General features: G+C 40.1%; 1 protein-coding gene across 1 annotated transcript; it reads right to left on the bottom strand.

The window, feature by feature from the left end:
- Positions 1-2,106: 2,106 nt before the first annotated feature.
- LOC133306726 (abscisic stress-ripening protein 3-like) lies at positions 2,107-3,266 on the bottom strand. The gene is made up of 2 exons (XM_061507091.1): positions 2,968-3,266; positions 2,107-2,482 (listed from the first exon to the last, which is right to left on the bottom strand). The coding sequence occupies exons 1-2, from the start codon at positions 3,163-3,165 to the stop codon at positions 2,297-2,299; spliced, it is 384 nt and encodes a 127-aa protein (XP_061363075.1). The 5' UTR covers positions 3,166-3,266; the 3' UTR covers positions 2,107-2,296.
- Between the last annotated feature and the right edge of the window lie 10,836 nt (positions 3,267-14,102).

Here is a 14,102-nt window from a genome sequence, read left to right on the forward strand (position 1 = left end):
CTTCTTTGACTTTTATGAAATAAGATTATAACCAAGGGAAACACAATAACATGTTTTGCGAGTGTCTGGACATGTTGCCCAGTCTGCATCCGTAAACGCTGATAACATGAGCGAATTCTTTGCAGAAAATAAGGGACCCTTGGCTGGTGCAGCCTTCACGTAACGCAATACTCTGCAAGCCGCAACATGATGATCTTTCATGGGATTTGATACGAATTGGCTGAGCTGTTGCACAACAAAGTTGATGTCTAGTCTGGTATTTGTCAAATACAATAGGCGCCCAACTAAACGACTATAAGTAGTAGGATCCTCAAAGGGATCACCTTGAGCTTGTTTCAAACGCAAAAAGGTTCCATGGATATGGATGCAGGCTTGGCACCGAGTAAGCCACTCTCATAAAGTAGTTCTAAAACATTTTCTCTTGTTTATCACTAAACCATGCTTAGATCGTGCAATCTCCATTCCGAGAAAGAAATGAAGAGGACCAAGATCCTTGATACGAAACATGTAATCTAAGTAGCATTTCACCATCTTACTTTCTCCAGCATCATTCCCTGCGAGTACCATGTCGTCCACATAAACAAGAAGACAGATGAAAGAATCAGTAGTAACCTTAGTGAAGAGAGAGTGACCTTCACTGGATTGAGTGTAACCAAGCCGTTGAAGTTCCAGTGTATGTCTTGCATTTCGCTGACAGCTAGCCTGCTTGAGGCTGTATAAAGACTTCTGGAGCTTGCAGACTTGACGTGGATTATCAGAAGCAACCCCTTTAGGAATTGTCATATAGACCTCAGATAAATCTCCCTGTAAAAAGGCATTGTTGATATCCACCTGCTCAATGATCTAATCTCTAGCCACTACCACCATAAGTAATAAGCGAATAGTTGTGAGTTTAACAACGGGAGAAAATGTCTCAAAATAATTAACACTTTTCATTTGATTATAGCCCTTAGCAACGAGGCGAGCTTTATAACGAGCAATGGATCTATCGGGATTGTGTTTTATTTTATACAGCCAACTTGTCTTTCGATAAATAACTATTTGGACCAAACAAAATAAACTAGGAACCAACCTCATTTTTGTGCCCAATATCCATAAATCAGCAGGGCATAACCACTACAGATTTTGCCATTTGTAAGCTATTTAAGTTTTTTGATTTGGGCTGATACGGAGTTTAGCTAGACAAATAAACTATTTAAATTGAACATAATGTTTTGGGTGTTAACAAAAGTAAATAGAGTAGACAGTAACATTATAAGCAAACAATCTAGTATGGGTACAAGTGGAGGCATTCAATAATTCAATTAGTATTTCTCTATTGATTTTAAGTCAAGTTTCTGAAAAGCAGAACTTATGAGCATTTTTGTCACTTCTCTTTTTTAAGTTAAAAGTTATTTTTAAGTTAAAGCTAAAAAAAAAGAGCTTTAAAAGTAAATCTACAAGTCGTTTGATAATTATATAAAATTTTTAGCTTAAAAATTACTTAAAAGTTATTCATTTTAAAAAAAGCTGATACAACTTAAAAAAAAGAAGCTCATTTTAAGAAATTTTAACTTTTGGTTTTTTTCATCATTATAAAAAAGCTCTTTTTATTTTAAGAGTTTTTTTTTTAAAAAAACTTATTTAGTCTAACTTCTACTTATAAAAAGAACAAAAGCTTAAAAAAAGACCTTTTAAACAAACACTGACGCTTATTATTTTTTATTTTTTTTGGATAATATTAAAGCTTATTGTTAGTTCAACAAGTCAACATTTTACTCGCTGAAGGAGTCAGAATTAGGCATCAACATCAGGGAATTTTTTTACTACATTAGATGTACCAATTGGGTACATCTTATTTTAAAAAAGAGAAAATTTTCTTCCTATTTAATCCATATCTTTTCATGAATTTGCCGTCAAATCCTTTTTTTTTTTTTTTTCTTTTTTGGGATACATGCACCATACATCCAATGCACCAAAGAAACACTCCAACATGAGGCCCTGTTATCAGTTTGCATAAAAATAATTGAGGAAAATCAACACTCCCATTTTCTAGATCTTATTAGTCGGGCTGGACAATCATACGAGTAATGACATTTGAATAAATATTTCATAAATAGAGACATAAAAGCCAAATACAATCATATTATTAGTGAAATTATGAAAGCTCAAAAGACACGACATCCTCACAAGGATTAAAAACATAAAACATCATCAGCCACTAAATTGTTTATTTAGGGTAGTTGCTAACTGGGGCTATAGTACACCCCAAACAACACTCTTTCAAGTCTACTTTAATTTATGACTTTTTTTTTTTTCAACCAAAGAGATGATGGTGCTTCTTTCCATGAGCCTCCTCATCTTCTTCCTTGGCCTCTTTCTTCTCATGATGTTCATGGAAGGCAAATCCACCAGCTCCAACGGCGGCTACCGCCGCAACCTCTTCCTGTATCTTGTGCCTGTGGGCGTTCTCTGGATCTTTCTTTGCCTTGTGCTTCTCATGCTTTAGTTAAAAAAGGTTAAACAAAATCATCATCTTATTTGATAAATGTTACTATAAAAGATAAATTACAAAGAACTCATAAAATTGAAATGAAATAAAAAATTAACAAACTCAATTTGGTTTTGGTGAACTAGGGACTTGTATAAAATCATAGATTCAAGTCATGGTAACAAAATCATAAGGTGAAAGAAATAAAGTTCAATCATCTCCGTATAAACAGTGATCTGTTATTTTTTGATGTGTCTCTTCCATAGACATTCATGAGCGTATTAATCTCAAATATAATTACCAACTTTTGGTTGGACATTCTCGATTCTTCGGGATCGATCAATAATGAAACTATAATTTTTCGATGACAAGTTTTCTCAATCAGTCACGGTAATCAAATTTTTTGGACTATATAAATATAAAAAAGTTTTAATTAAGGGGGCAAAATTAATTTAATAATCTTTTGAGAACTAAAATGGAAATAAAGTATAACTTACCAAAGCATAAGCACCAGCAGCAACTGCTCCTAGTTCACCAAGCTGCTCCATATGCTTGTGGTGCTTCTCTTCCTTTTTGTAGTCAACTTCAGTTTCCGTGCCTTCAAATGTGGTCTCGGAGTAGACGAGAGTGTCGGCGGGTTGTTCTTCATCCTTGTGATGGTGAAATAGGTGATGGTGGTGCTTCTCTTCAGCCATGGTGGTTGTGAATGCAGAGTGATCTCAAGGGTGGATAGAAAATATGGTGAGTGTTTAATGTTGATGTGATTTGTATATGGAAGTGAGCTATTTATAAGTGAGTATGCGATTAATTAGCTGATACGCAAGGTAAAATGAAAGATAAAAAAATGGCTTTGTTTGTAGTGTTTGGAAATTCTTCCCATTTGGAAATTCTCAAGAATAATTAAATGCCCAGATTCAAATTCAGAAAAAAAGTTGAGAAAAATATATCAAGATTTTCATATGTTACACACATAGAAAAAAATAAAAATATAAACACAACATTAATATACTATACGTAAATAATAGCAGTGTTAAGTAGAGTAAAATATATCAAGATTCTCTTATGTTACTCACATAGGAAAATAAATAAATATAAACAAAACATTAATAAACTCTACACAAATAATAGCAGTTTTAAGTGGGGGAAAAAAATATCGAAATTCTCTTATGTTACTTACATAGAAAATACAAATATAAACACAACATTAATAAACTCTCTACATTAATAGTAGTAGTCTTATCTCTTTGCTTTTATGTTTTCCTTTTTTATAACATGATTTTCTCATGATAATAAATAAGACGTGATGATTTTGATAAGAAATAATAATAATCATAAAATAACACATACAATAATAGAAAGAATTTGATGGTTAGCACTAACACAACTTACAATTTTGCATACATGAGTTTTTAAAAAACAGGATAATTTAAAAGTCACAATGGAAATACGCAGTACTTTTTCTTTTAGCCTTACATATTTATATATTCTGGAATACTATTCTTCTGCCGCGGGAAGGAAGAATAATATTTCCTGCACACTGATCAAAAATTGAATTCTTTTTTTTTAAAAAAAAAAAACAATGGGACCCATGGATGTTTGTATGTGTAAGAAAACTTGATTATCAGCTGCAACATATGATAAGTAAAGCCCTTATATATTTTAAGAGTAACGCCTTTTTTGAAATTTAAATATAATTTAGATTTTATGCTATAGTGTTTTAAATTCAACCTAATAGCATATATAATTATTATTGTTCAAAACATGTTTATTGAATGAAAATGTAATAATAATTTTTTTCCTTCGATCATTAAAATTTTAGATTATATACACTTTATACAACAAAAAGTATTGCATAGAAGTAAAAGTTTAATATTAATAAATATCACTTTTAGACTAATTTTATTTTATCTTTAATCGATGTTTTTCCTAGTACGGCTAATTACTAATCAAAATGACTTCCTATAAAGTTTGAATTTTATAGATTCAAGTTTAGTCCTTTCTTCAAAACATTGAATTTCTTTTTCCAACCTAACACGTTATTTGGTGATATAAACAATGAGAAAAACTTTTCTCATTTTGTAGGAAAAAATAAGTTATCTCCTACTCAAACAAAGATGTGGGGCCATCATTCTTTTTAAAAAATAAAAAATAAAAAAATATTTGACACAAAATTCAATGTGAGTGTAGGAAGTATTTCTTCTCTTCTATAAAAGAAGACAATCATTGCCCATAAACAATATAACTCGCATGAATATCCACAAGACAATAACATCTAAACTTAACGCACTCACACTCCGATCAAAAATAGAAAAAGTTCACGCGCTTAAACAGTTTCGACGTGCAATCACGTGAGAGGACTTCAATGACGGAAAAAGTGGCTCATGATTTGCTTTCAACATATCCAATAATTACACGATGAGCACATGTGATTGTTTTAATTTAATCAGTAGTCTTAAGTTTAAGATTATGGAAATATAATTATGTTAAAACTAGTGAGATTTATGTCACCCATTTAATTTTTTTCTGCTTAAATCAAATGAGTCGAATATTATTGAACCAATGGAAAATATAAAAAAGGAAAATTATAAAAGAGCTTTAGAGTAATTATATTACTATTAAGTATTAAATATATATTTTCTGGTCAGGATTTAACTGGGGATGGAATGAAGTGGTGTTTGCCTAGCTAGGCAGATCTTAATATAAAATGATTCAGAGATTTGACTTATTCTCAAAGCGTTATCCTCAACGCCGGGGTATCGTATTTCACCGTTGTGATGTGAGAGACTAAGGTATATACATTTATCATATCTAATTTGAGATGAAGATGGCCGACAATGAATAATAGATTATAAGATTACCTTAGCTTAATTTGTCGGTTCTAAATATTTTTTTAAACAAATTAGGTTCGTCTCCTTTTCTTCATCAAGAAGAAATGGTAATTAAGAATACATGCACACATTTTATAATGAACAACTCATTATAATATCGAAAATTTTCATTCAATGATTACGAATGTCTAGGTTAAAGCACTTTTTAAATTAGAAAAAAGAAACCCAATGGAGTAGTGGAGACTTAATTCTACATCTCTGTTCCAATCTGATAATTCGTGATCTTCAACCTAATAGTTGGTATGTTTTTATAAGATCTGTGTGGCTACTCTTAGATACCTATAGGGAAGGTACCCTAGAGATCAACAGATCATTGTGCACTATAATATAACGACATGGTTAAGGCGTGGGGTGTGTACACAGTGACAACTAAAAGAGAGAGATTTCAGAATATGTGTACTTTATTGGCTTAACCCCTTATTTATAGAGGGGTTACTTAGCAAGAGTGTACTTCTGGGCCTCTTAAGAATATTAGGGGTCCAAGTCCAACTATTTAGCTGTTTGGATAGGATCATCGTTAATAGAAGATTTTCTTCCTTTTGTGTTATCCTTTATTGGACCTTTTAAAATACGGGCCTTTGTCAGGCCCATAACAGTTGCCCCCCAGCCCGGTAGCTTGGTTGTCTGGGCTGCCGGGGTGCAATAGCGGTTTTCTCCACATTTAACGGGCTTGTCTTCTTTTTCCGACAATTTTCTTTGGGTTGGAACTTTTTTCTTGGCCGACGTAATTGGGTCAACAATTGCAGTTATTGTCTCAGTCATTCATTCAATCGATTTCATTATTTTTCCCTCAACCTTTCTGGCTGAGATGCTAGCTCAGGCTGACTGACCTTGCTTTTTAATCAGCTTGCCGATATCTTAATTCATGGAGATATTGCCCCCTAGCCTGGTAGTCTGGTTGTTCGGGTTGCCGGGGTGTAATAGCAGTGATCTCTGCATTTTAATTTCCTTTGCATGTTTTATTCAAGTTGGCCGAGTCAAAATCTTGCTTTGGCTTGGCATCTTCATTGAACCAGTTTTCCTTGCTTATAGTCACTTTTGTATTTGACTTGTTTTGTTATAATGTTTAAGCTTTGAACCTAGCGATGTTCACCATGGGTTTCCCATATGATTATGACTCCTTTTAGTGCGATTTTTTACCGGCGGCATTAATTTGAATTAGCTTTTTGCCTTTTTTCTCTTAAACTCAGCTTCTTTTCAATTTCTTTCATTAATGGATGCATCTTCAATTTATTTAAACCTGGCTCCTTTGTCGTTAACTAATGGAGGTATTATCTTCATCTCTTTTCTTAGCCCGCTTTCGATTTTCTTTCAAAATTTGGACTTGGCTTTTTTGGACTTCGGTACAAGTAACTTGGCTTCTTTTCACCTAAAGCGTTTAAATATAATGAGGCAATGTTTGCCTCCTTTTAACATCGAGCTTTGCTTCTCTTTCCGAGGCTTTTGTTTTGAGTCTGGCTTCTTGCACTATGGCTTTACTGATTTAAATTAGCTTTTCAGCACCGTTTGAAGAAAACGACCTGGCCAAGGTCTTTCATGCGGATTCCGCTCTTTATTATTAACCCGGTTTTCTTTAACTAGGCTTAAAAATATTAAGGCGTCATGGTGACCTATTCAGGGTCGTCTCAATCTGCCCTTTATTTTCAAGCCTGATTTCTTTTATCAGAACTTGCACACATGTGTTGCTTATATTTATCAACACTTGGACCACAAAGGCGTCCCTCTATTTTCCATTGCCTCAGCTAGAAGGCACAATCTTGCATTCTGTTAACCCCTTTCTTATCCGGGTTAACATACATTGCTAGACGGGCTTCCAATACCTTGCTTTCATAATATTTACTCAGCTTCTTGCCATAGTTTCATTTTCCAAGGCGTTATGATGAATTAATCAGAGTCACTTCAATCTGCCTTTTGTAAGCTTGGTTTTATCTATCATCACTTACATACATCGACTTAGAGTCACTTCGGGTTTGGAAGCATCATTCCATTTTCCCGATTTTTGGCTTTTCGCCTTTGTGATACAATGTGCATTTCCTTGAACCCGGCTTCGTACCATGGTTCGCACAATGATGGATTTTTGTTTTGACTTCGGTTAATTTCACCATGTTGATTTGTGAGTCATTTTGGATTGGGGTGTGATCCTTTGCTAGGATCACTATCTTTCCAAACCCATCTTCATTTTTATTCCGAATTTTTATCCTGGGTCTTTATCCCAGATTGGGGTGTGATCCTTTGCCAGGATCACATCTCTCCAAACCCGTCTTCATTTTTATCTTGAATCTTTGTCCTAGATTTCTATCCTAGATCTTTTATCAACCATTTCGGATATAAGTGCAACCTTGTCGTAAGGATTGCAATCCGTCTTCATATTTATATTTCAGGTTGGGGTGTAATATTTTTGTTATGATCACATCTCTCCAAATCTATCCTTATTCTTTATCTCGGATCCCGATGCTGTAGACGGGATGCATTTGATCTCAGAATTTAGTGTCCAAAGCTTTGGAACTCGTCTATATGGCCAACTTGCTTAATTATTGAGGGCTATGTCCCTGTTGTTGTTTCTTTGCTAGAGCATCTCAGGGCGGAATGGATTTATCGTATCATCATTTTAGGATCTTATATTCTGATGGCATGCTTACCACCCAGACTTCACCCTGAAATTACAACGATAGTACACTTACAAGTGGACTTCGACCATTATTGGTTAGTGCATTCATATCAATATAAGAAGTCAAGGTATTAAATATAAAAATCCTGAACAAGCTGATAAAGAGTTAAATACTGTCTATCTGAGCATTGATACATGTTGTTGCTCATCTGACCTGTCAGCTTTATATTTGCTGGCCGTCATACCCGTTTGAATGCTGATTGGTCGGCTCTGTAGATGCCTGTACCGATGAGATCTATAAGCCCACTGTGTTCCCGATGAGGATGAGTCAATGTATGGATAATACCCTTAGCACTGATACAGACCAGGCTAAGAAGTATAAAGCCAAGCGTAAGCAGTGAATAGATAATAAGCAAAAGGACGATATGACTCAAGTAAATGGGCAATATAACGATACATAAGATACCTCTAAGGTATGCCCATGGGGGCTATTTATAGGGGAAATGGTGTGGGTTGGTGAGGGGGAGGTCAACTCTCCTTGGGATTTACTCCCATGATGCAGTGTTAGGCGTGCTGGCGCTGTCATTGTGGCAGTGCTGCGCCCTCTGTGTTCTGGCGGTGTCAGCACCGGGCAAAGGGGGAGTTTCCCTTTGCGGTGTCTGTGGTAGTCGCCTTCGATGGCTAGCGTTCCAAGATGGGACATTTTGGTGTATGTCTTGGACCTGCTGCTACGTTGGGGGTTGAGGGGGTCCATGTCAGCCCTTAGGGCTGACGCGGGTTCACGCCCGGTATTGGGCCTGGGTAGTTGGGCAGCTTTAGTGTTTGGGCCATCCGGAACAGGAGCCCCCTAGCTTGGTAGCAAGCGTAGTTTGGTGCCAAGTTGTAGTCTTTGGGCGCTACCTTTCTGGTGATTACAACGATTAATCGTTGCCTAAATATTGTAGTAGACTTGTGCGGTCGCCAAGTCGCGACTGTTGGGCGTTCATGTTGGTGTCGCCCATTCGCACCTTCTCGGCGCCTCTTGAGTATAGTACGGGTAGACTTGTATTGGAATCGAGTCACAATTATTGGGCGTCCTCAGGTCGGTGTCGCCCATTTGACGGATCTTGGGCGTCTTTTGTCTGGTGCGGGGATATCAACCGTTTTGCCTCTTGTTCTTCCAGGGATACTTAGGGTATTTCACCTTCCTGACACGGGAGGTGTCTTTCCGAATTTCGAGGAGTTATAATGATGAATTGTTGATCATTGCACGAATCTGTGCTGTATCAAGACACGTCGCATTAATGTGACGTAAGGGGTGTCTTATCTCCTTGAAGTTACCCTTAGGCCCCTCATCTTGACTGTCCCTCAACTGACGGTTATGACATCCAATGGTTGGAATATCAAAGGGCTGAGTGTTTGCTTCCTCTTTAAAAAAAGGGGGGTTTGTTTTCTACAAGCACATTGTGCTCTTCTCTCCTTGCCATAACGTCCGAGCCAGTCTTCTTTTCTTCAGTGTCTGCATTTACCTCAGGTATAGTGTCTCACTCTTTTTCTCCTTTGTGCTTCTTTCTGTATAATTTACCTCTTCTTTTCCTGGGCATAGTACAATCATGGACGTTCCTGGGTTGGGTTTACTGGAGTTGGAAGTTGAGGTTAAAGAGGAAAAGTTTGATGAAGCCTTCGACTCACTCGAAGGCTGTACGGTGGAGCCCGCTATGCAGGAGTATCTTGCTAAGCAAGGGGAAAGCAGTAGCTTTCCCTCTTATCGTTCTTTAGTTCCTGGGGTAGAGTCGTTGCCCCATGGTAGAATTCCTGAACTTCTGGGTTTTTCTGAGAAGAGATTTGGAGTCTCTTGCCTGAACGGGCTATAGGACCTGTGCTTCCCTATCTGGGTGAAGCATCTGGATCTCGACCGCGTGGTGATGGTCAGGTGCCAGGTGGTGAGTCTGTTTCTGGGTCTGGTAGACGTCAGTCTGCCAGATCTGAGGGGCGACGGTCTGGGAGTTTCAGTTGAGGGGTGATGACTCGCTCATCCCATCGTCGTGGTTCAAGGTCTTCTGTTCGTATTTGCGGACAAAGGGGAGGTTCATACCGCCACGTTTCGCGACGTTCCGCACTCGATATAGGGCGACTTGTTCGACCTTTGTCTTCTATTAACCGCCTCCCACAAAATCGCCCCATAAAGTATTACTATAAGCCTTCCCGTCCGACTATTGATTCCCCTGTTGCTTTGAGCACTTCGCGGGGCCATATTCCAAACATATCCCAGTCCTTTCATCGCCGTAAATATGACGAATCTACAGACAACCGACTGGGTAGATTTCACCCAGAAGACGGGCGACTGGTGTGTGAGATGCCATACATGAAGACTTGGGGCTTTATAAGATACCACCTGCTTGGTGGCCTTCTTCTTTAAGCTACTCGGATTTTTATTCTTCAAGCTCTTCGGAAACATCAGAATCTGATGGTAAGTTGTTAGTGTTTGAGTTATTTTTTCTTGTAGTAGTTGGTAAGGAGGGTGTTGGCGTTCATGGGAGTGGGGGATAAGGTGATATGGGAACTCATTTTTCTTTGCAGTGGTCTTCTTGACGTTGGAGAGGTATTGAGGATTGATTGTGTGTTTGTCGCTCCCAGGTAGGATTTGAAGGTACTTTCTTGACTTATGGCGACTAATCGGTCGGTCGACTGTGTTGAGGCGAGGAATTGGGTTAACCCGGCGGTAGCTAACGCGTCATCGAGTTATGCTGACCATGATACTTTGTGTCGCCACTATCAATCTGAATCTAGCTTTGTCATCACTGCAAATGGTGCAGATGAGGAGAAGTGGCAACCCTTCGCGGTCAGTAGCGATCGTCGGGCTTGTGACAAACCTCAAACTGCGGCAAGATCTAGGTGGCGGTTCATGGTATATAAGACTCATTTTACGGATCAGAAAGTGAGGTTTCCGCTGACTGAGTTTGAGATGGGAGTACTCTCCCACTTGCAGGTTGCGCCATCTCAACTACATCTGAATGCTTGGGCGTTTGTTCGGGTCTTTGAGAGCATATGCCAATACTTTGACATGACGTACTCCGTACGATTATTCTTTTATTGCTTCCAGGTATCCCCTTCAAAGAAGAAGCTTGGTTGGGTTTCACTAAAGGCGGGCAACACAGTAGGATCGATATTTGCCCAGTACGCTAACTCGTATAAAAACTGGACACGAACTTTTTTCTGGATTGAACCAATGTTGGGCGAGGGGGTACTTCCTTTTTTTGTAGATCGAGAGAGCAGGGAGTGCCTGTTTCCCTTGTATTGGGCTAGAAACCATTATGAGACGCCCGCTGGTCAGTATTCTACTGCGTTCGAAAATTTGACTCCTAAGGAAGTGATGGTGGTTGGTTGGTTTGTTGAAGTAAAGGAAAGCCTTGACCGGTGGCCGTCGAGGCAGGTGTTGTGCCATGGAGGTGTGATGGCGTTCTGATTTTCTTGCGTTTGTGATGATCTTTCTTATTTCTATTGACGCCTGTCTTTACTACTTGATTTCTTCTAACTTTTTCTTTACTGTTTACAGTTGGAAGTATGGCGACGGATATGTTGAAGCTTGCACGCGAGGCGGCTGCTAAGGTGAAAGCCAGACAGGGCGCGGTTCCTCAAGCTCCGCCTGTCCCTGTTCCAAAGGATACCGGGAAGGGAAAGGCTCAGGAAAACAAGGTTAAGAGGAAGAAGGTTCGTTCAGCTGCTGACATTCCTGCGGACGAACTGCAGAAAAGGATCAATCGTCCTATCATCAGGGATCCCACGGGCGTGGCGGGTAATTCTTCGGCGAGCGAGTCAACGCCGGGATCTGGGTTGTTTGCCCCAGGTGGTTCTGGTGCGAAGCGTGGTGCAGATGCAAGTTTGACACCGCCTCGAGCTTCGAAGTCCACACGCCGCGAACCTTCAGAGGGTGGGCAATTTGATGATAAACCTCGAATGAGCCCGGGGGCTGAGGGTTCCCCTCCTTTTACTGCTGTATTTCCTGTTGGCAGGGCCCTTACTTTGTCAGAAAGGGACCTTGGTAACGGATTTCTGAACATTGAGCGTCCTGAGATGGTGGCCCCCCCACGCCTTGATCGTAAGCAGTTTATGGATTGCGCCCAAGTTGTGGTTGGTCGCATCTTAGGGATGCAGGAGATCGCTCTTGCGGTCGATGAACAATGCTCCTTGCAAGAGGGCCGATTTGACGAATTTGGGCGACAGGTAGAGGGCCTTATTGCTGAGGTGGGGCGTCTTGGTAAGGATATTGCTAACAAGAAAACTTCTATCCAGTCGTTGTCTGAGCGGCTGAAAAAGGCGAAAGGAGACGCCAAGCAGTTTTCTGATGAGAGAGATGATCTAAGTAAGGCATTGGACATCATTAAGAGGGAGAAGGAAGCCCTTCAGACTGAGAAGGATCAACTATCTGCCGATTTGTTTGCTGTGCAGGGGAGTCTTCATGCCAAAGATGAGGATTTCAACAAAGTCACGGGGGAGGTGGAGAAATTGGAGGAGGCTCTGGCTAACCTGATGTATCATTCTTTTAACAACGCCCTGCGGCAGGTCGCTGTTAGATATCCTGGGGCTGACTTGACTGGGCTCACTCCCGACTATGAGGTGGAGGATGACAAGATTATACAACGCCTTGACGATGGCGCCATTAGAGTGGTTGAAGCGGCGCCTGAGACTGATGATGACGAAGGTGCCAGGGGGGTCCTTCCACCCACAGATGCTGACAGTGATGATGATCACGAGAGTGATGATGCTGGGCGTGGCGTGCAAACGGAAATTGTTACCGGGATCTTGCTTGACTCTGGGGTGGCGAGTGGAGGTGGAGTCATTAACGCGGTTGTGTCAGAACAAGCAGAGGATGCTCACGCCGTTGTGGAGAGCGTGAATGATCACGCATTAGATGCCGAGACGGTCACTGTTAATACAAACTTAGGCTCTTAGCTTTTCTTCACTTTAAGCCTGTGGTTGGCATGTCGACCACGGCTTTGTAACCCTTTCCTTCTTTTGTGTCGATCACGCATCTAATGAATTTCCTTTCCCTTCCTGCTTTTATTCTAAACTTGCATTTGGATGTTTATTTAGTCTGGTGGTCGTTGACTGGGGGCGAGAACCATCCCAGTCCAACTATGGCAGGGGTGAGAACCGTCCCACAGTTGGGTGTTGGCTGGGGGTGAGAACCATCCCAGTCCAACTATGGCGGGGGTGAGAACCGTCCCGTAGTTGGGCGTTAGCTGGGGGTGAGAACCGTACCGTAGTTGGTCACATTATTTGACAGTGTTAAATTGAATTGGCGATCTTTTTATTGAAAATTCAAAACTCTGCCTCGTTAAAAACCTTTCCCAGCAAAACCCTTTGGGATAAAAGCCTAGGAAAGGAAAAAAGTGCAGGAGTTGTTACATGATAACTTAACTATAATATTTTTTGAGCTTATCGGCGTTCCAAGCCCTCAGTAGCGCCTTTCCTTCTAGTGTTTCCAGGGAGTAGGCTCCTTGACCTAGCTTGTTGATTATCCTGTAAGGTCCTTCCCATGTTGGGGCGAGCTTTCCTTCGCGAGCGTTTTTGTTTCCTACGTCTGTTCTTCGAAGCACCAAATCTTTTTCTTGAAAACTCCGGGGGATGACCTTCTTATTGTAGTAAGTAGCTGATTTTTCTTTTGAATGGCGATCAGACTCAGCGGCAGACCTTCTGAGTTCGTCTAGCAGGTCTAGTGCTTCTTTCAAATTTTGGGTGTTGTCGATCTCGGTTACGTGCTCTCGCCGCCAGGAGGGTTCACCGATTTCTACTGGGATCATGGCTTCAGTGTCGTAAGTCAGCCTGAACGGAGTTTCTATTGTGGATGATTGGGCGGTCGCCCTGTACCCCCATAGGACGTTGTCAAGGTTGTCAATCCAGTCCCCTTTGTGTGCTTCAAGCTTGTTTTTAATTCCTTTCCCCAGCATTTTGTTGGCTGACTCCACCAAACCGTTGGATTGTGGGTGTTCTACGGCAGCAAAGTGGTGTCGTATGTGCAGACTGCTCATTAATTCGCAGAATTTGGCATCGGTGAATTGAGTGCCGTTATCCGTAATGACTTCCCCGGGAATGCCAAAACGGTAAATGTTGCTTCTCCAGAAGAACCTTCTTGCTTTTTGAGATGTTATAGTCG

This window comes from Gastrolobium bilobum, unplaced genomic scaffold (assembly GCF_033153095.1).
Source record: "Gastrolobium bilobum isolate Gb01-03AN ecotype WA unplaced genomic scaffold, APGP_CSIRO_Gbil_v1 utg390545, whole genome shotgun sequence".
Taxonomy (NCBI): Eukaryota; Viridiplantae; Streptophyta; class Magnoliopsida; order Fabales; family Fabaceae; genus Gastrolobium; species Gastrolobium bilobum.

Bases quoted from the DNA above. Each gene is read 5' to 3' on its own strand.
- LOC133306726 (XM_061507091.1), bottom strand. From the start codon at position 3,165: ATGGCTGAAGAGAAGCACCACCATCACCTATTTCACCATCACAAGGAT. The intron at 2,483-2,967 runs GTAAGTTATACT...TTTTAACTAAAG, and splicing joins CTGCTGGTGCTTATGCTTTG to CATGAGAAGCACAAGGCAAA.